We start from the raw sequence: 20,547 nt of genomic DNA, 5'->3' as shown, positions 1-20,547 counted from the left end.
TTTTACTATGTCCAGTCCGACCAGAATGCCACAAAGCCGTCAGCGAGGTTCGGCAAACACGAATCCTCAATAACGCAAGTCTTCACGCCCGCTGAAATGAAGCTGGGTTGTTTGCCACAAGGCTGGCCTGGCGGGCTCCCTCACTCCCGGCCCGCCGCCCGCCGCCGACGAACGATTTCCCTCACACGGCCACCAAACACTGCGCACGCGCCGAATCTTGCCGGGTGGGGGGAGAGGGGGCTTCCTCTTCTCGTCGCCCCGCCCCCAAGGTGTGGAATCGCTGCCACTCACCGCGGGAGCCGCGGCCCGCCCTCTACAGGGCAGCAGTAGCAGCTGCCGCTGCTTTCTCCTCCTCCTCCTCTTCCTCCTTCCGGGCCAACTGCTCCTCAACCCCGTATGGAGGATGGGAGCCCCAGCAGGGACCCGCAGCGCCTTGGAGGAATGGAAAGGCCTGAGGAGGAGGAGGAGGCGGCGGCGGCGACGTCATGGTCGTCAAGCGGCGGGGCTTCTTGGCCCAGCCGGTTCGTGCTGTGTCTGTACGCGGTGGGCTTCCTGGTGAGCTCGGCGGGGATGCCAAGGGGTGGGGAGGTGGCAGGGGAGGGACCCGGAGCTTTCCAAACGGGTTGGGGCTGGCTTCGAGCTGACACTTTCCCTTGAACGCATGCCCGCTGTGCCTCCTCCCCGATTTGTGTCAGTGCTGAGGAGAACTTACTCTGCGCATGCTCAGTGCTTACTCCACATGCGTGGCTCAGGCACTTTCCCTGGAATTCGGGCCCCCTGTGCCTCCTCCCCGATTTGTGTCAGTGCTGAGGAGAATTTACTCTGCGCATGCTCAGAGCTTACTCCACATTTATTTTATTTTATTATTAAATTTATTAATCGCCCATCTGGCTGGTCACCCAGCCACTCTGGGCGATGTACAACATACAATAAAACAGTTTAAAACAATAAAATTCTACAATAAAAACATTTCCTAAAATACCCTAACCCACCCCAAATGCCTGCCTGAACAACCACGTTTTTAATGCACGACGGAAGCTCATTAAAGAGGGGGCATGACGGAGTTCCCTAGGGAGGGAGTTCCACAGAGTGGGGGCCACCACAGAAAAGGCCCTCTCCCTCGTCCCCACCAGTCTAGCTGTCCTGGCTGATGGGACAGAGAGAAGGCCATCCGAGGCTGATCTTGTTAAGCGGCCTGTCTGGTGCTGCTGGAGGCGCTCCTTAAGACATGCGTGGGTCAGGAACTTTCCCTTGAATTCGTGCCCCCTATGCCCCCTCCCCGATTTGTGTCAGTGCTGAGGAGAATTTACTCTGCGCATGCTCAGAGCTTACTCCACATGCGTGGCTCAGGAACTTTCCCTTGATTTCGTGCCCCCTATGCCTCCTCCCCGATTTGTGTCAGTGCTGAGGAGAATTTACTCTGCACATGCTCAGAGCTTACTCCACATGCGTGGCTCAGGCACTTTCCCTTGAATTCGTGCCCCCTATGCCTCCTCCCCGATTTGTGTCAGTGCTGAGGAGAATTTACTCTGCGCATGCTCAGAGCTTACTCCACATGCATGGCTCAGGCACTTTCCCTTGAATTCATGCACAAACTGTGGCAAATTCTGAAAGAGATGGGGGTACCAGATCACCTTACCTGTCTCCTGAGAAACCTGTACGAGGGTCAAGAAGCAACAGTAAGAAACGGATGTGGAACAACCGATTGGTTCAGAATTGGGAAAGGAGTACAACAAGGCTGCATATTGTCGCCCTGCTTATTTAACTTATATGCAGAGTACATCATGAGAAGCGCTGGGTTGGATGAATCACAGGTCGGAATTAAGATTGCCAGGAGAATTATCAACAACCTCCGATATGCAGATGATACCACCCTAATGGCAGAAAGCGAAGAGGATCTCAAGAGCCTCTTGTTGAGGGTGAAAGAGGAGAGTGCAAAAGCTGGTTTGAAACTCAGCATTAAAAAAACGAAGATCATGGCATCTGGCCCCATCACTTCCTGGCATATGGAAGGGGAAGAAATGGAAGCAGTGACAGATTTTATTTTCTTGGGCTCCAAGATCACCGCAGACTGTGACTGTAGCCATGAAATTAAAAGACGCTTGCTCCTTGGGAGGAAAGCTATGGCAAACCTAGACAGCATAGTAAGAAGCAGAGACATCACCTTGCCGACAAAGGTTCGTCTAATCAAAGCTATGGTTTTCCCAGTAGTAATGTATGGCTGTGAAAGCTGGACTATAAGGAAGGCTGAGCGCCGAAGAATTGATGCTTTCGAACTGTGGTGCTGAGTCCCCTGGACTGCAAGGAGGTCAAATCAGTCAGTCCTAAAGGAAATCAACCCTGACTGCCTATTGGAAGGACAGATACTGAATTTATTTATTTATTTATTTATTGCATTTATACCCCGCCTTTCTCCCTCTCGCAAGGAACTCAAGGCGGCTTACATTATCCTCCTCCTCACCATTGTATCCTCACAACAACAACCCTGTGAGGTAGGTTGGGCTGAGAGTCTGTGACTGGCCCAAAGTCACCCAGTGAGCTTCCATGGCCAAGTGGGGACTAGAACCCAGATCTCCCGGCTCCCAGTCCGTCACTCTCACCACTACACTACACTGGCTCTCTGAAGCTGAAGCTCCAATATTTTGGCCACCTAATGCGAAGAGAAAACTCGCTGGAAAAGACCCTGATGCTGGGAAAGAGTGAAGGCAAAAGGTGAAGGGGACGGCAGAGGATGAGATGGCTAGTTAGCATCACTGATGCAATGAATATGGACTTGAGAGAGCGCATGACAGGAAGGCCTGGCGTGCTATGGTCCATGGGGTCACGAAGAGTCGGACATGATTGAACGACTGAACAACAACAAATGCCTCCTCCCCGATTTGTGTCAGTGCTGAGGAGAATTTACTCTGCGCATGCTCAGTGCTTACTCCACATGTGTGGCTCAGGCACTTTCTCTTGAATTCGTGCCCCCTGTGCTTCCTCCCCGATTTGTGTCAGTGCTGAGGAGAATTTACTCTGTGCATGCTCAGAGCTTACTCCACATGCGTGGCTCAGGCATTTGACCTTGAATTCGTGCCCCCTATGTCTCCTCCCCAATTTGTATCAGTGCTGAGGAGAATTTACTCTGCAACTGCTCAGAGGTACTGCACATGCGTGCCCTCCACGCTTCCCAGGGCTAAATCCTGCTTTCTGGAGAGGGGAAAAACAGGTTCTGCGGCTTGAGCAGTGGCACAAATTAAGCCCTGCAGGAGAGCAAAACTGAGGGGCCTCTGAACGAGGAGAGAGAGTGTTATTCACCCACAGGAGTGAGATCCCCGTTTTATCTTTCAGCAGGCCTCTTGTCTGACACAATTAAGTTATTGACGTGGGAGCACTTTCAAAGACAACACAGAGATTCCTTCTGTAAAGCTTGTTACAATTCCTGGATGGGGATTCCTCCTCATTATGCAAATATGAGGGACATTTTATACGATCAGCTGCTGAATCAAGTGTTTCCAATCCAGTGCCAACTAATGTATTCAAAAAATTGGACATTCTACAAGTCCTTCCCAGCCTGACCAGTTACTTCTACCTTACTTTCTCTTGCGTCCCCCTCCCCCCAGCTCTGCTCATAGAAAGCTCTCGTTTCAGCCACAATAACTAACTGGAGTTTTTAAAGAGTGTAATATTGTTTTCTTAATGTTTATACTTTTTCTTGGTTTTATTTGAAAACACTTCAAAATTGCTCTGAAGAGTAGTACATACATACATTTAATTAATAAATAAATACAGTCTTTTATGTTCAGAGGGCAGTACACCTCTGAATACTAAACCCTATGTACACATTCCGTTTTGTAAGCATCCCAGAAACATTTGGCTGGCTGGTATTTGAAACAGTGCTGGATTAGATGGAGACAGGTGATTACCCAATTCAAATGGAATGCAAAGCAGAGCTGAGGTCTGAGCCTCAAACATTACTCCCCGAAATAATTTCCCCTTCACTTAATTTCCCCCCAATTACTTATCCATCTAGATCTCCCAATAAATTCCCTTCTGTTAATTCTTTTTCTCAAAATTCACTCTTCCTTCTTTCTCCAAAAATATACTTTTCCCCAATTAATTTCCCCTGTACATTCAGACAACCTAACCATCACCTGAACTGGTGCAATTCAGGAACAATTTTCCATTTGATTCTGCTTATTATATAAACTCTGCCTGATTCAGTTATTTTGAGACAGAATATTGTTTGACTTGAAGAAGGGCTATTTGAACAGGTTACCAAGCAGTTGTGCATGAGCCATGAGAAAAGGGTTTCCAAACAAAATAAATTAGTAATGTAAAATAAAATTATGTACATTATTAGTTTCAAGCAGTAGCTAATAACATTTTCGAAGTGCTTCTTGGATTTGTAGGAACAGGTGCATTTCTTTTTTTTGCAGATGGTAACAACCTGTTTAGTTCAACTACAGAACTATCATGATAAAAGTGACACTCCCTCAATAGGTCCTCTACCATTGACCTGTGGTAACTTCCCTGAATCTGTGTCTTATTTACACGTTGTTAATCTTACACAGGCATTCCGGATCTGAGTGTAATAAACATGCAAAGAGCACATGCGAGGCTCCCCCCCGCCCCCAATCTCTGTTTCCATTGCGCTCTACATGTGGAGGGCAACGTTCTGAAGGGGAGAGCCTATTCTATCTGTGGAGGCTCTCCATGCTCTTTTGAGTGATTTTTCAGCGTTGTCAATCGCATGGAGAGCTTCCACAGATACCGGAGGCTCTCACCTTCAGAAAATTGCTCTCCATGTCTAGAGGGTGATGGAAACAAAGATAGAGGGGTTGGGCCCAGCATGCTTCCCGTCCTCGTGTGTTTACTGCATTCGGGTTCCGAACGCCTACATAGGGCGTTTGTTTCATCTAAGATCTACTTATTAGCCTCTCCTCAATGTTTTATGGGTGACTCAGCAGATTGGAACCTTTATGCTTGAACCTGTTGTTCTCTATGGGGAAGGGAATAAAAATGGAGTCTCACCCCTTCCTGCATTAATTCCTAAAGCATGTAAGAATTGCCTCTGGGGAAGGAGCGTAGCTATTTTTTAATTTATTTTTTCAGAGCTCACATTACTAAATAGGCATGCATGGTCAGGCAAACTAGTAAAGACTACTATGGGTTTATTTTATTTTTTACTTGAAAGCTAAGTAAAAAGGCACAGAAGTGGGAATGAGGACATGTCTATGTTACAGAGGCTTATACTGAGAGCCAAGGAGGGTGCTATCTCTTTCCCGTCTCCTGGGACCTTCCACAGACACCCAGTGCACGTGCTTCATTCAGCAAGCACGCCTCAGGATTGCAGCTATGGTCCAGAAATATTTCTTAAATGGGTTTTTTGTAAGCATGTGTAGTCACACTTGCCTCATGTTATTGGGAAGTGAAAAACAAGTTGCCGTGATTATACAACATACTAGATTTTCTGTTGTGCAAAATTTGCTGTTCCTGTGAACATGATAGTACAATGACAGTACACTTAAAATGCGTAGCTGTGTCCTGTGTAGATAAGCTTACTAACTTACTGAAAATACGTATTGTTTGTTTCCAGGATTTCTTTGGTGTCAGTATGATTGTCCCCTTATTAAGCCTCCATGTCAAGACTTTAGGAGCGAGCCCAACAGTTGCAGGAGTGGTAGGTGAGCACATCACCCTAGGTTTTAAGCAGTTGTGGAAGTGTGCCCCTTGTCAGCAAAAAGGTCTGACCAAGACCATTCAGCCAATCTACAATAGCAAAGGCTCACTCAAATGTCATTGGAATATAAATACATTTGCTGTTTAATTTAGCAAAAGTTGCCTATGGACCTCAGAATGTAAAATCAAAGGCTTCTCCATATACCCCAAAGCACCCTGCTTGTGAGCGCTTATACTTGAAAAGCTCTCAATGACATTGCAAGCTGTGATTTCAGAGAAGCTCAGGTAATGTCAACCAAAGATGGTCACTTGGGCAACTTATTCAACTGAGGACTACATTTGTAGTATGGTGTGCCTTACACCAGCTGGTATGCCAACTGTGACCTCTCCTGGACAGAGATAGTCTGGCCATGGTTATCCATGCTCTGGGAACATTCCATCTGATATACTGCAATGTGTTATATATAGTGTTGCCTTCACTGAGTGCAAAATGTGAGAGGCAGAGTTTTGACTGGCACTGCTCGCTTGAATCATATCTCACCAGTCTTAAAAGAACTTAACTGGCTGCCTATTCACTTCTGGGCCCAATTCAAAGTGCCAGTGCTTACCTTTAAAGACTAGGACAGGAAGAATGCCACCTCCAACACCAACTGTCTGCATGCTAAGCTTGTCAGCTGATGCGCTTCTCTAAATGCCACCTCCATCAGGGGTGAGGTTTGTTGCAACAAGGGACAGGGCTTTTTTGGTAGTGGTGCCAGATATGGAATGCCCCCTGCAGGGAGGTATGCCTGTACCAACTTTGTTGTCTTTTAAGTGCCAGACAAGCATTTAAAAATATATTTGCTATCTTAAATATTTCAATTTCTAACCTTCAGTAGCGCTTTTACCTGCAGTTGTTTTGGAGTGTTGCTGTTTTAATTTTTGTATACTGCTTTGAAATCTCTGATGAAATATTAGAGAGGCAGTTGCATGCCCCAAATGACCTGAAATAGCGAATCACGTTTTAGTGACTGTAAGGTAGACTCTTGACATAAATTATTGCCTTCCTATATCAAATGAAATGTTCACCTAGCCAAATTCTCCCAGGAAACTTGCAAGAGGATATGAAGGAAGTAATCTCTGTGTTTATCCTCCAGCATTTGGTAATTTGAAGCATGCTGCCCTTCCATGTCTGATTATCATGGCTAAGAACTATCATCCATGAGTTTGTTAAATCTCTTCCAGGGTTTTTAAATCTTATTAAGGGTGCATGCAGAAGTAGAATGATTTGAGTGGTTGGTCCACACTGGAGACATACTTATAAGGTCTGTTCAAACAAATCATTTTCTCTTCAAGGTGAATCTAAGAAAAAAAGCAGTTTTTTGTAGCATGAATTAGATGTTTGTAGTGCTGATTGGTTGTCATTTTACATTGCTTATTGTGACTTTTTGCCTTTAAGGCAAAGGCAGAAGTTGGGTTTTTATGTGAAGAAATACTGTTTTTTGTCGCAAGCCTGTTCCAGTCAATTTCACTGACGACCTAGCGTTTTGGGAAGGAAAGTGTGTGTCTATTTTCTGTTCACTGTTTTCATCCTAAACACAATTCCATGTGCAGGCCAAGTTGAACTTGTTCCAAACTACAGGGCAGCCCTGAAATCAAAGCTTGGGTTCATAACCAGGGACTCAGCACATTACACTTGGACCATAATAGAAGCAGATAAATAAATGTTAGTGCTTTGCCTTTATTGTGTTAAAATACACATTGTTTGGAGCAATATGGCTTTGCTACTACTTTGCCATAAAACCTCCAGTTTACCTTCTTGTTCCTTTGAATTTCTCCCCAAGACAAGGCAGAAATGGTCCTTAACTGTCTTTTTAAACCAGCTTTGTATTTAAGCAGCAGCCTGGTGGCCATAGGCAACAAGGAATTGCATGCATGCAGGCAAGTGAGCGGGCTGGCAGAGGAAGGATAGAGCATTCTGTCTTTCCCCTGAGCCCAGCGTAGAACCAAGTAGGCTGCCAGAAGAGAGACGCCTCCTCCTCTGTGCCAGTCACAGGAATATAGAGTTCTCTGTCCCTCCTCTGCCAACCCCAATGACTAGTAACTTTTGTTGGATTATGTAAAAGGCTAATTTTAGGGCGCAATCCTATCGGGATAGGCGGCGGCCTCCAAACTCAGAGGCAACCACCTATCCAATGCAGGGCAGGAGCAGCCAATTTTGTCTGTCTAGCGGGGGAAGTTGGAACGGGGGGCGGGGGCAGACACCAGACACCAGATGATGCATAGGAAGTGTCAGAAAGGCACTTCCGCCTGCCCCACCCCCAGGAGCACCCCATTTTTGCTGCTCCGCACTGCTCTTACGAGCACAGAGCATGGGGCCAAACCACACTGCCTATGAGGCAGCGTGGGAGGGGATAGAGATCGGTTCTCAGGGAACCGACCTCAGAGCGTGGGCTCCGTCTAGCCACTGACTAGTGGCCATAGGATTGTGCCCCAAATGATTGCAAATTCAAGCAAAAAGAGTTTTGAATTCGTTCATCTGCTCCATGTTTCAAAAGGTAAAATTTAAGACCTTCGTTGTATCCTTGAAGTCCTGAAAGTTTTGGAGTTTTCCCATATGTACATATAAACTGTATTGCACAATACAAACCACATCTCATTCCAGTCCCTTAAGGTCAACTGTGAGATGACTTTTGTCCGCTGCTGACAAGTCTGTCTAAATCAGCATTCCCCAACTTGGTGCCCTCCAGATGTTTTGGACTACAACTCCCAGCATCCCTAACCATTGGCCATGCTGGCTGCAGCTGACTGGAGTTGTAGTCCAAAACATCTGGAGGACACCAGGTTGGGGAAGGCTGGTCTAAATAGTGAGGGCTCATAGAAGGGACTTCATCAGTGTTCCACAATGGCAGATCCCTCTTGCTCTGGAACAGTGGGTTTCAAATTTTCTATCCTTAGGGCGACCCCTGTGTGAATTTGGAACCTCTGTGGGCCTGCTATCCAAACAGTCTTATTAAATAGCAGAGTTTGTCCCTAATTATTCAGTTTTAAGGAATTATCTGGCCAAGAGTCTGTGAGCCAAAGACAACTGTTAGACCATAAGACAGGAAATAGCTGTTTTCCCACTATTGAAAATATATTGCAAAATGATCATTCTTACTTGATTTTTTTAAATGCTTTCCCCGCTTTTAGGATCTTTATATGGAATACTGCAGCTCTTTTCTAGCACCTTGGTGGTAAGTTTGTGTTCCTGCAGCATAAACAATTGCTAAGTCATTTTTAATGGCCTGGAATAGTAGATAAAAGTATTGATGCAGTAGATAAGAGCATTCGATTTAAACACTGGAGTTCCCGGTTCAAATCCTTGTTCACCTCTTTAGCTTATTGTGTAGTCTTGAGCAAGTTACTGTCTCTTAGCTGAACCTGTCCCCTAAAGTACTTGTGAGAATACATAATACTATTTGGGCAAATAAATCATGGGCCATGCTGAAATATCCTATGGAAGTGATAATATAAAAGCAACTGATCAAATTAAAAGTATAGTTTGGGACTAGAAAGCACAGAGAAAAAGCTGGCATCTAAAGAGTTAGGCATACCCAGGGGAACCTCTGTTGTTGTCATTGTACAAATGACCCCATATCACAAACTGTTTTTGAATCCCTACTTCTCAGTTTCAAAAGCAATTTGCCATGATTTATAGGTGGCCCCTTATGCTCCATGGATTTTTTGAGCCTGTACAGAGAAATTAAACCATTACTGCTATTCCCATATATGCATATACTTCAAATTAAGATGAAGAAACTGTCCCTTCTATAGCTAGATTTTTTTTACTGCTATTACTGTAATTTTAGGAAATGATCCAATTCATCGGGTAAATGCCACATAAATCCTTAGCTTAAAAAGTTTTGCCTTCCAAACAGTGGCAGGAATCTAATAAATACTTTTTCACACACCCAGCCTATAACCAAATGTTTATGTCTTTTCTCCCTTTTCCATTGCTCCATTCTTCCAACAACTTTCTATCTACACAAGCAGAAAAACCACTTATTCAGCCAAACAATGCTGAATTGTTAAGATGGTTATCTTAACTGTTGTAGCCACGCCTATATTTAGCCCCTTCCATATGTACCAATGTCACTATCAACTTAGAAGGAATCCTCCAATCTCTGAGTATCCAGTGCCCTGCCGGGCTACTGCTGGGAGGAGCAACAGAGGAGATCTTGACCTTTCCATCCTCTTATTGCAACATTTTCCTCTAGATAGGAATCGGAGCCCATCTAGAGATGTCACATTGCTGGGGGCTGTGCCAGGGCTGGAAAAGCCATAGGATTTCTCATATCCCAGCCTCTCCCCTCCCACCAGAATGCCCCCTTTTCTCTCCCTCTGAGGTTGCATTTCCAAACTCGGTAAGCAGCCGGTGCAGTTCTTTCCATGGCAGCTGTGAGGGGGCAGGGAAGGTGGATCAGAACTTAGGGTCTCCCTTCCAAGGTTTTCACAGTGTCTATTGTTTCAGGAGGGGGTCTCCAAATAATTTTATGTTCCCTGGAATGCCCTCCCAGGGACCATAGGATTGCTGTGTCCTGTAACTTCTTATATCAGCTCCTTTTCAAGCTTCTCTGTCATGCTAACACAGTGATTCCTCCTCTTCAGGAATATGTTATCTCACAATGTGTGTAGTTTCAGAAGGAAGTAATGTAATTGCATTTTTATGTGTTATAGAGTAATAATTGACAAGCTGTGGCTATTATATATCAAGGGCGTGAAATTATTATCACAATATATTAATGAAAAAACAAAGTATTTCTCAGTTTCATACATTTATGAAGAATGTAGTAGAAATTAATACACTAGGTTGGGTTGCAATTTAGTCTTACTTAGAGTAGACCTATTAAAATCAATGAGATTCCAATTAATCAGGACTAACTTAAATTCCATTGATTTCAGTAGGTCTACTCTAAGCATGACTAAGTCTGGATTCAGCCCACAAATTATTTATAGTAATATGCATTTGTGATCAGAAAGTGTTCCTTCTGTCTTCTGCAGGGATCTTGGAGTGATGTTGTAGGAAGACCTTATTGCCTACTTGTCTGCATTCTCTTCAGTGCATTGGGTTATTTTGTGCTTAGTATGTCCACCAATGTGTTTCTATTTGCCATTGCCCGGATTTTTGTGGGTAAGTAGCTGCGTTTCCATTCAGACCCAAGTTAAGTGCATCTTTAGCTTGATGATGGGAATTGCAGATCAGTTGATTTTAGTTCAGAGAAACAAACATTCTGAATAATTATATGCATTGTGCATGATCCAGCCAATGCTAAGCACTTTTAGTCCCCTTTTTCAATGAGGAAGCTGTATTTCTCCCATGCAAATTAATAGGACTTAAAATTCATAAGTTAGGCTAAATTGTGCCTGTTCTTGTTATAGGTGATACAGTAATTTTGGAAACAGGCTCCATAGAGTGGCCTATTTATTTATTTATTTATCAGAATGGTCTTAAGCTGGTCAGTTGTTTGTTTACTTACTTTAAATACTTGGACCCTGCCCTTCAAAAATAAAAACACCTTTCCTGGACAGCTTACAATAAAATAAAAAACTACACAAATAACTGACCACAGTTAAATATTCAAAGAATGCTACTCCGTAGAGCAGGGAGGTGGAACCTACAGCCTGCAGAGGTTCCTCACCTGGCCTGTGGAACTTCCTTGGATTTCTCCAGGGAGCAGGGCTTAGATTCCAAGAGATCAGAAATAACAGCAAGGATTCCCCTGCATGCTGCCCACCCCCTTCCAGAGGGGATGTGGGCAATGGGGGATTCACCAGGGCCAGAAGAAGCAACTGCTCTTCCCAACACCAGCTGACTCCTTTTGCATATTGCACAGGGCCCACATAGAGATGGCATGCACTGCACAAAGCCAGAGACTTATCCAGCACTGGAATGAGTGGTCACTCTTCCCAATGTTGGCTGAGTCCTTTCTTGCGGCGTGCAGTACCCCCATCGGGAGACCGCATGCCATGCAAAGCCAGGGATTCAGCCAGTGCTGGGAGTTACAATCAAAGGTTCAACAGACCACATATTGCATTTTTAAATAACCTGTGTTCATTTTGCTTCTCTCTACAGATGTTGCTCTATAACATGGGTTCGACAATTTGAGATCCATAGCCATTCATGGCATACCTGCCTAAATACTCTTCTTGCTGTTTTTTAGGTATTTTCAAACACACGCACTCCATCTCAAAAGTTCTCATTTCTGACCTGGTTTCTGAGAGGGAGCGCCTCCTAGTAATAGGACATTTCAACGCCGTCTCCAGTTTTGGTTTCATTCTGGGACCTGTCATTGGAGGCTGCCTTACAGAGTTAGAGGGTGGCTTTTACCTGACAGCCTTCATCTGTGCTTCCATCTTCATTTTGAATGCTGGTACGTCCTTTGATACTTTGCACTTAAAACCTTTTAAAAGCTGTATCTTATATAAGGCTGTTATGAGTATAAAGATGTTTCTGCACAATTATAAATTTTCAAAGTTGTGATGCCAATTCTTGAGGTCTGTATCATAATGCAGGTACAAGTGTTCATGGCTGCATTGGATAGTTCTTCACATCTTTCCTCTTGAAACAGGTACTTCTTAAGAATAGAAGGTTTTTTTGTTAGGTCACATCCATTGTTTGGCCAGCAAAGATGCTCTGAAGCATCTTGTAACTATGTGCCACTACTGCTAAAGGTCATAGAGTGAAAGTGTACTGATTGGCATACTCTACCCTTTCCAGTTCTCTCCCAGTGCTGTTGCATGATTCATGGTCTATATGTGTTTTCTGTTGCTACACTTGTGTTTCATTTCTTTCCCACAGTAAATGCATAACATGTGGATAGTAGGTGCACATCCCAAAACATGCAGTGGACATTTGCCAAGGTTCCCTTGCTGTCTGTAACGCCCAACACTTATCCATCCTTTGTTTAGGGATAACCTATTTGTTGGCTGCTCCTCACATTATTATTCCACAAAGCAAACACAATTGATGCATAGTGTGAAACAGCCCTTAGTTTCCAGTGCCGTACATTTAGGCAATGCTTTGAGCCACAGTATGCAAGCCTTGTCCATCTAATAGTTTTGACCAAGCCTTGACCATGCTAATAGTTTTTGTATTTTAATCTTTTGTGTCTGTTTGGGTTCCTTTTCTGGCACAGTACCTTCCATGTGTTTTGTGTAGGTTATTAACGAAGCACATGCAGTAACATTGAATAGCTGGGGTCAGGTCAGTCCTCCCACATGTTTATGGGAAAAATGACTTGGGGAAAAATAAATCTTAATGTTTCTGTGTAAGTTTTAATTTCTCAGTTTGGTTAATTTTTAAGAGATGTTTCATGATCCTCAGACTGGACACGCTGTCAAAGTCTACATTGATCACAGATTTGTTGTTTTTTAAGTTGGCGAGTATGTAGAGAAGTCTAAGAATAAAAAGTGTTTGCTAACTTGTGAATGGCTTTATGGCAGGGATAGGGAACGCCCCATCCAGTTATTGCTGGCCCTCCAGATGATGTTGGATTGGAAATCCTGTCATCCCTCACCATTGGCTAAGCTGGCTAGGGCTGAGAGGAAATGCAGTCCAACAACATCTGGAGGGCCGCACATTCCCCACCCTGTCTTATAGTTTTGTGTTTAGAGTGGGTTCTGTTTTGTATTTTTATTTATGCTGTTTATTATGTATTATAATACTGTAATTTTCTGTGGGCTTTTGTATTGTATATACTACCTTCTGCAATTTTTTATTGCAGAGATGGTGAATACTGTAACCTGTAAACAGATATTGTACTGGGAAAGAGAATGAGAATATTCATATCACAGCTTAAAAAACAAAACCCTCTTTGCTCACGGTGTCAGGTGTTGCAGTTTGTTATGTGATCATCCACAGGGGGGGATTGCAGTTTTTCATGACTTACGTTCAGTTTGTTCTTTGTCCTCACCTCTTCCCCTAACCTGTTTTCCTCCTCCCTTTTGCTTTATAAATATTTACCTTCATTTGTGAAATTGCATATAAACTGGCAATTGAGACTATGTTGTGATCATGCCTCCTTGCAAGAAAACGATTTGTCCATCTTGAAACGGTTGCAGGTTGGTTGAAAGCACCACCTCTGTGCTAGTTTGCTTTACCAGTATAGACAGTACTGGGTCTGTGTGAGGTGGCTCTGCATTGTAGTGCACTATGGTGCAGCTCTTGCATCAGGTTATTTCCTGAAAATAGGATTCAGGAGTGCAGATTCAGTCCTTAATTGTTCACTCAATTTCCTTGGCAGGTCTTTTCTGGATACTGCTATGGTGTGAAAAAAAGAATTATGGTAATGAATGGATCACTATGAACAAAGCAAGAGACAGTCTCTCAGCAGAGGTAAAACACAGCCTGCAGATTCAGTCTTTATCTCATGATGCCATGAAACATGTTACTCCCACTGAGTCCTCTTGGACTCAAGTGGTGTCTGTGCTGAAGAGGCTTGGCAGCATTGCGAGTTCTGATCTGTGGGATGTTTTTCTGGTACGGCTACTGATGTCTGTTGCAGTAATGCTGTATCATAGCAATTTTGTCTTGGCACTTGAAGAGAGGTTTGGGATGAAGCCTAAACTCACTGGCTACCTCATAAGCTATAGCAGCACACTTGGAGTAGCTGCTGGCTTTCTGCTTAGACCAGTCACAAGATTCTATCGGCACAACACCTATGCCATTTTACTACGGTCCACTGTTGTCACCTGTGTGTTCACAGTGTTATATGCTTTATCAGGAAGTATATGGACAGTGATCTTGTCTTCCACATTTTTAGCATTTTCAACCACTGTAGGACGTACTTGTACTACTGATCTTGAACTGACCCTGGGTGGGAACCAGGCCTGTGGTATGCTTATCGGTGTTGGTCAGTCTGTCTCAGCTGTGGGCCGCATTGTTTCTCCACTTGTCTCAGGAATTGCCCAGGAGATCAGCCCATGTGGCCCCCCGATTGTTGGAGGCCTGTTGGGACTTATAGCTGTTCTCATCTTGGTCTTCAATAAATCGCGGTATTCTGGTAGTAGGAGTACAAAAATGAAAAGCACATAATGAAATGTTTGTAATGCTGTTACTTAAACAAAAACAAAACTATTGAGAGAAAAGAGAATGTTGTATCAAAGACTAAATCTTCAAGAGGGCTATTATAGGATGCTTTAAAAGGGAACATTACAGAATCAATGGAGGGGCTGAATGCATCTCCCAGGTTTTTTTTTTTTCATGACCTGTCAATTCAACAGTGGTAAATTGAGAATGGCGGAGGGGCTTAAGTCATGTGGTTGAGGAATGCTCCTGGTTGTAGTGCAAAGCGAAAGCTATCAAACACAGCCATAACATTACATCAAGTAATTTAAAATGAGATGAATGAAAATCCTTTAAAATAAAGCATTACAGCCCGAATAGATTTTAACTCCAGGTCGTTGCCATTGAGTGATGCATTATGAGGCAAAAAAAGAGTATGAAGGGGAGATTTCAACCTCTGATGTTGTGATCAAGTTAGATCTCAAAATATGAGGCAGGCTTCCCAAAAGTAGCATAGGTTATTCCTGGAAAAGATGCAGGACAAAGCTGGGGCTTCTTACAGTTCTTCCTGATGGTGCACAGATGTGCTGGGCCTGTTCGTACATAATGGTGGCAAATCGTGGGTTAATTAAGCCGCTTCCGATTTTATTATGCAACCTCCAATTGGCCCGATCATCGGTTGCTTTGTGATGTGTGAACACAGTTTGGGTTATCCATGGGTTAAACAACCCAAAGTTAACATAAGAACTAATCATGCATTTGCTTTTAATGTATAGTTAGGTCTCCTCTTCCTAAGAATTTTTTTTTAAAGATTTTAAGCATTTTTAGAATGCTTAGGATCAGGGTGTAAGGCAGGTTCATTCTGTTCTTATCTTTGTTTACTTGGCAGTAACTCCTACAGAGGTTAGTGAAGCTTCTTCCTTGGATGTGTACATACAGTGGCAACCTTAAAGCTAAATAGGGCATTTACCTGCTTACAGTCCAAAGCAGTGATCCACAAAGTTTCTTTGAAACTCTAAGAATTACTTATATTACATAGCAGAATAAACATTTTGTAATTATTTTTTACCTATCTGGAGTATTCAGGACAAAGAACGCCTGTAAAATTGGGTCTTAGATGTGTTGTACTTTGTTTTAAGGCAGTTTGAAATAGTTTTGAATTATTCTTTACAAAGTTACGGTTCTTAAAATTGCACTACAGTGTTGATGGTGGGAAATAAAAGGAGAAAGTCTGTCTGCATTTGTCCTTGCTTAGTTATTGTCATCTGTTTAATCATTGTTCCACCCAGAATTTGTAAAGTATGCATTGCATTACAGAATCTGGACAGGTCCTTATTGCATACTTAAATAAAAAAATGTATTGTTGAAATAAGCCAGGAAAACATTTTGCTATCTTGAGTTAATATTTAAGTGTATGCCCTATATCAGAAATTCAAAAACTTTCTACCTACAGGGTCACTTGAGAGAACTGAAAATTACTGAAGCCCACCAGCCACAAAATGGCAGCAGGTGGCAGCAGAGGTTGGCATAATCAGCTGGCAATTACTGATACCATTTTCTACTGATATCTAATTCCTCTTTGGAAATGTCAAAATCCTTTGCTTCAGCCATTTCCTTGTTACAAAGAGTTTCATAGTTCAGGTTTCCTCCTATGAAGTACAGAAGTTGGCTCTGGAGGCATCCTAATTCCAAGCAGGTTGCACTACAATTGAAAACAACCAAAAGTTTGGATATCCAGAGCTGAAAGCAACACAAAGTAACATCAATAGACAATGCTGGTGTCATCCCTAACTGGTTATGTTCACTGTTAATTAATAAAAGTATTCTTTTTGTTTCATGAGTTACCACCCATTAATAGTTATAGGCAATATGCTTCCAGCTGTACTAAACTGTTATCTCTTGCTACCTGTGCAAGACCACATCACCCAGCTCTCCCCATGACTCCCCCTCAGTTTCCCAAAATTTGTCTTGATAGACAGTACCAGCAGCAAGGACTGGTGAGGCAGACTTCAGCAGTGGTAGTGGATTTATCTTTTAAGGCCTGGACAGAACTCATTGGGAGTATTCATTGCCAACAGGGAGCGTGGAAATGGGTGTTCCCCTTTCCAGCTTTACCCATTAAGCAGGTAGTAGGTACTCTCATTCTGCAGGCTTTCCAGCAGCAGTGCACATTCCACAGGGACATTAAAGACGAGGCCTCTGCTAATGATGAAGCCCTTCACAGCAGTTTTGATCCCCTCATCAGCAGGACTTTTAATAAAAATTCTCTAATTAAGCTTCCTTTCCCTGTTCACCAGAGTAAATTATGGAGGTGACTGATGCCAGGGAGTGCTGGTCCGATGAGGAGCCATTATGATCCAAGACCTAACTTCAGGTCGGTTTGGCCTTGCCTCATGAGATCTCATTTTCTGAACTGTTTATTTCCCCCATTCCTAATAACAGTGCCATCACTATTTTTAGCAATATATTCTATCCAATTGGTGTTGACTAGGTGGGAATACAGCCCAGCCTTTTATAAGATGACAGATACTTGACAGGTGCTGAACTGGTACTTATTGTCCAGTGTACTTTCTTCTCAATCGTGAAAGATATGTCAGTGTAATTTTTCTCTTGCAGATTCGTTCTCTAGCCTCAAGACATGTTCCATAGTTTCCATCAGTCACTAAGGCTCTGTAGCCCACAGTCAAGCCCTAGCGGCACCAGCGATCTTCAGTTTCTTTACACCACTCCCAAACATCCCTGATAATTGCTGGCATGCTTTGAAGTGACTTCACATAGGAAAGGCCTTTAAAATGTTCCACTTGCTCAGTGGAGAATAAACATGTAGAACTATTTTCAGCAGCTGGGAGACCATGGCTGTGTTTCCACCAGCAATTTACTACAACCTGGCTGCGCGGTGAGGTCTCTGTGTTTACATGACATTGTGGCCATTCATCACCACATTTTATCACAGAAAAAACGCTTCTTCTGAGACTGGTTATAGTCTGACTTCTCCAGCTTACTTCAGCTCCATTACTGACCTGTTTCCACAACCGCACTGGGTTCAGTATCATAGTCCTTCCCATGGGGCATGTAGTCCAGCCCATGTGGGTGTGTCGCTCACCTGCCCATGACCTCAGTGACACAACCCTTTCCCTCTGCCTGTTTTCCGGAAGTCCCATTGCCATTTTAGAGCAGGATGCCGAGGGACCAACTTTTGAAACATCATTAAAAATAAGCGCTAGAACATTAGTGCGTATAAGCCTGCTATCACGGGCAAGCAAGTACTCCCACTACAGCCTGAAAATCAAGTTTATCTCAGGTTGTCCATCAATGTGCATACCCTCTGTGTCAGTATCTATGACTCTATCACCCAGTCGTGAAATAGCACTAACACGCATTTGCAGTATCGTGAAATAGTGCATTTTCCAGAACAAGCCTCCTTGACTTTAACAGGAGTCAGTAAGCATTGCTGGACTAGCGTGCTATCGCGTGATAGCGCAAATGTGTGTTAGTGCTATTTTGCAATTAATAGAGTCATCGTAAGATACTGACGTGGAGGGTATGCATATTAGAGGGAAAGGGAAAAAATGGGCAGAATCGGGCATACATCCGGGAAGTCTACTCAGAAATAACTGCCCTTGTGATCAATGAGGCTTGTTCCCGAGATTGACATTAAGGGGAGTAGAGCCTGGAGGGAGTAGCCTCTCTGACTGGTTGAGCAGCCCCTCCCAGTCTGCTGATGTTCACTTCCAATCCCCCCACCCCACCCGGAAGTATGTTTCTGTCAGCAACTTATAATGGTGCGGAGAAGTTGTAACTGGAGCGGCACACTACGGGAACAATGGGAAGGGTTGCAGTGCCTGTTAATGTGCAACTGCACCTTTGCTTTTTCACTCCTATTTGTTAAAGTGCAATTGCACTTTAAAACTCACTTTAAAGGGGAAAAAGGGCTCAGAAGGCAGGGAGGAGACTGGCCAGAGCAGGAAACTGGAGTGAAGGGGAAGGGGGGGGGCTCAGTAAGAGGAGGAGGCAGGAACACAGATGAGGTAATCAGACCCAACCAAGACTCCACCCAGCCATCAAGAAAATAATTTGATTAGCGCTCAGTGGAAACAGCACAGAGCCCCAGGCTACAACGATGATAAGCCGGGACTTTAAACACTGTGGAAACTGGAAAAGGAGAAGACGCAGTTGGGGAAACATCGCAACAAAGTTGCAAGCCAGCTGAAGCCAATAGCGTGGAGTCACACCCCATAACATTTGAATCTGCCCTGAGATCAGGGCCTGCTCCAGGTATGAAGGAACCATCAACATTCTATCCAACTCATGTTGGTGGGTGGGCCTTTTGGAGGAAGATGGCTTCAACAGTGCTGGTGGTAGCTGCATGTCTCTAATAAGCACCAAGTGGGCACCACTGTAATTGCCCAGAGTGCCTTGAACAATACTACATCATTCCAGGGCTTTGTGGGCCATTACAGTGGGCAGCCATCCAGTGCTTATTGGAGCACTGGAAAAGGGGGCCCAGGGTAGTGATGGCATCTGCCAAAGGATGTTGTCTGCTGATGGCAGGCCTGCCTCAGCTAGGAGTCCAAGTGAAGCAGAACAGTAGGAGCCAGGGTGCTTCTACCTGTGTGGAAAACAAATCAGTAAATCATCCTCAGGGCTTTTTAATCTTGTCTTTGTTAAATATTATTTATTATTTACTGCATTTTTATCCCACTTTTCAGATAATTATTGTCTCCCAAAGTGGTTTACATCAATAAAACAGAGAGGCCCTGCCAACAGGCTTAAAATCTACGATGGCAAGACACACTAGGGAAGGGGGCAGTGGAAGAAAAAGGAGAGAGATCAGTTTTTCAAGGCCAAAACAAGGTGGTGAGCTATAAGTGAGCATTTAAATGCACTTTGGCCAGGCTGATCTTCCCTTGCTTGTGTTCTTGCTTGTATAGCAACTGGTGGCTGTTGTTGCTCAAATAGCAGTTGGTGGCTCAACCTTCTCCAACCAGGTATCCTCCAAATATGCTGGACTCCCAACGCCCAGTATCTCCCATCTTCACTTTGTCATTGTGCCTAATACCTCAGTTTGTCCGTTGTTTTTTTCTTGCATATTGGAGCACAAAGAAACTCTTGTTACTGTGCAGTCTTATGTATGTCTATTGAGAAGTCCCATTGTATTCAATGGGTGGGACTTATTTCCAGGTAGGTATGTATAAGATTGCAGCCTCATTATGCCCCCCAAAATGCAGGACTTTTAATGCTTCATGATACATGCTAATACCATTATCTGATTATTGATATTTTGTATAACAAGAGTATGTCCTGTTAGTAGGAGCAGAGTTCATTATATTAAATTAAAAAGGGGGGGGGGGAGGAAATTTGTGCCGCTCAGGTACTTTATATATTTTCCAACAGATGGCACTAGAGGCTAGCCATTGCTTTCTTCAGCGGTCTTGTTCTCAAAAAATCAGTAACCTTCCTCTGATATGAACCAAGGAAAGAAACCATTTCAGCATGAAGCAGTAGCACCAAGCATTAAAATATTCCAAATGCTCGGGCAATGGTGGTCAAAATCATATTATAACAGAACCGAATTCCATGTTTTGGAGCTTAATTTCACAGCTGGCTATTTTGCAGCATAATTTCATTTATCAGGCAAATATTAATTTAACACCATGCTTTCTAGTAAATACAACCCATATCCTCTACTGAGAGCATTACGTTGTTTTCATTTTAAAGAGGCCATAACTGATAAGATTTTGGACTGAAATAACACATTGAAGGGTGCATGCAATTATATAATTTCCATCTCTGGTGCATTAGCTCATTTACTGATCTACTAACATTTTCAAGTTAAAGTAATGAAAAAATGACAAAAAGCT

At 43.5% G+C, this 20,547-nt stretch overlaps 1 protein-coding gene across 2 annotated transcripts; it reads left to right on the top strand.

Moving 5' to 3' along the window:
* The first annotated feature begins 311 nt into the window (after positions 1 to 311).
* On the top strand, positions 312 to 16,064 carry SLC67A2 (solute carrier family 67 member 2). Of its 2 annotated transcripts, none has more exons than XM_084844461.1 (6): positions 312 to 555; positions 5,579 to 5,662; positions 8,833 to 8,876; positions 10,684 to 10,813; positions 11,844 to 12,053; positions 13,926 to 16,064. In XM_084844461.1, exons 1-6 carry the CDS (start codon positions 486 to 488, stop codon positions 14,714 to 14,716), a joined length of 1,329 nt encoding a protein of 442 aa, XP_084700587.1. In that variant the 5' UTR covers positions 312 to 485; the 3' UTR covers positions 14,717 to 16,064. The 2 variants fall into 2 exon arrangements, with proteins under 2 accessions (XP_084700587.1, XP_084700585.1); XM_084844459.1 differs by having other exon boundaries at positions 5,579 to 5,666.
* Positions 16,065 to 20,547: the final 4,483 nt, after the last annotated feature.

Source organism: Heloderma suspectum, chromosome 3 (genome assembly GCF_057233095.1).
Source record: "Heloderma suspectum isolate Gila_16-S chromosome 3, 16-S_ref, whole genome shotgun sequence".
NCBI classification, from domain to species: domain Eukaryota; kingdom Metazoa; phylum Chordata; class Lepidosauria; order Squamata; family Helodermatidae; genus Heloderma; species Heloderma suspectum.
Note: the sequence above shows the minus strand (reverse complement) of the source record. Positions and strands in the feature narration are given on the sequence as shown.

Excerpts from the sequence above, each read along its gene's own strand:
- SLC67A2 (XM_084844459.1), top strand. The coding sequence starts at position 397 with ATGGAGGATGGGAGCCCCAGCAGGGACCCGCAGCGCCTTGGAGGAATG. Across the intron at positions 10,814-11,843 it reads CATTGCCCGGATTTTTGTGG|GTATTTTCAAACACACGCAC; the intron begins GTAAGTAGCTGC and ends GCTGTTTTTTAG. Across the intron at positions 12,054-13,925 it reads CATCTTCATTTTGAATGCTG|GTCTTTTCTGGATACTGCTA; the intron begins GTACGTCCTTTG and ends TTTCCTTGGCAG.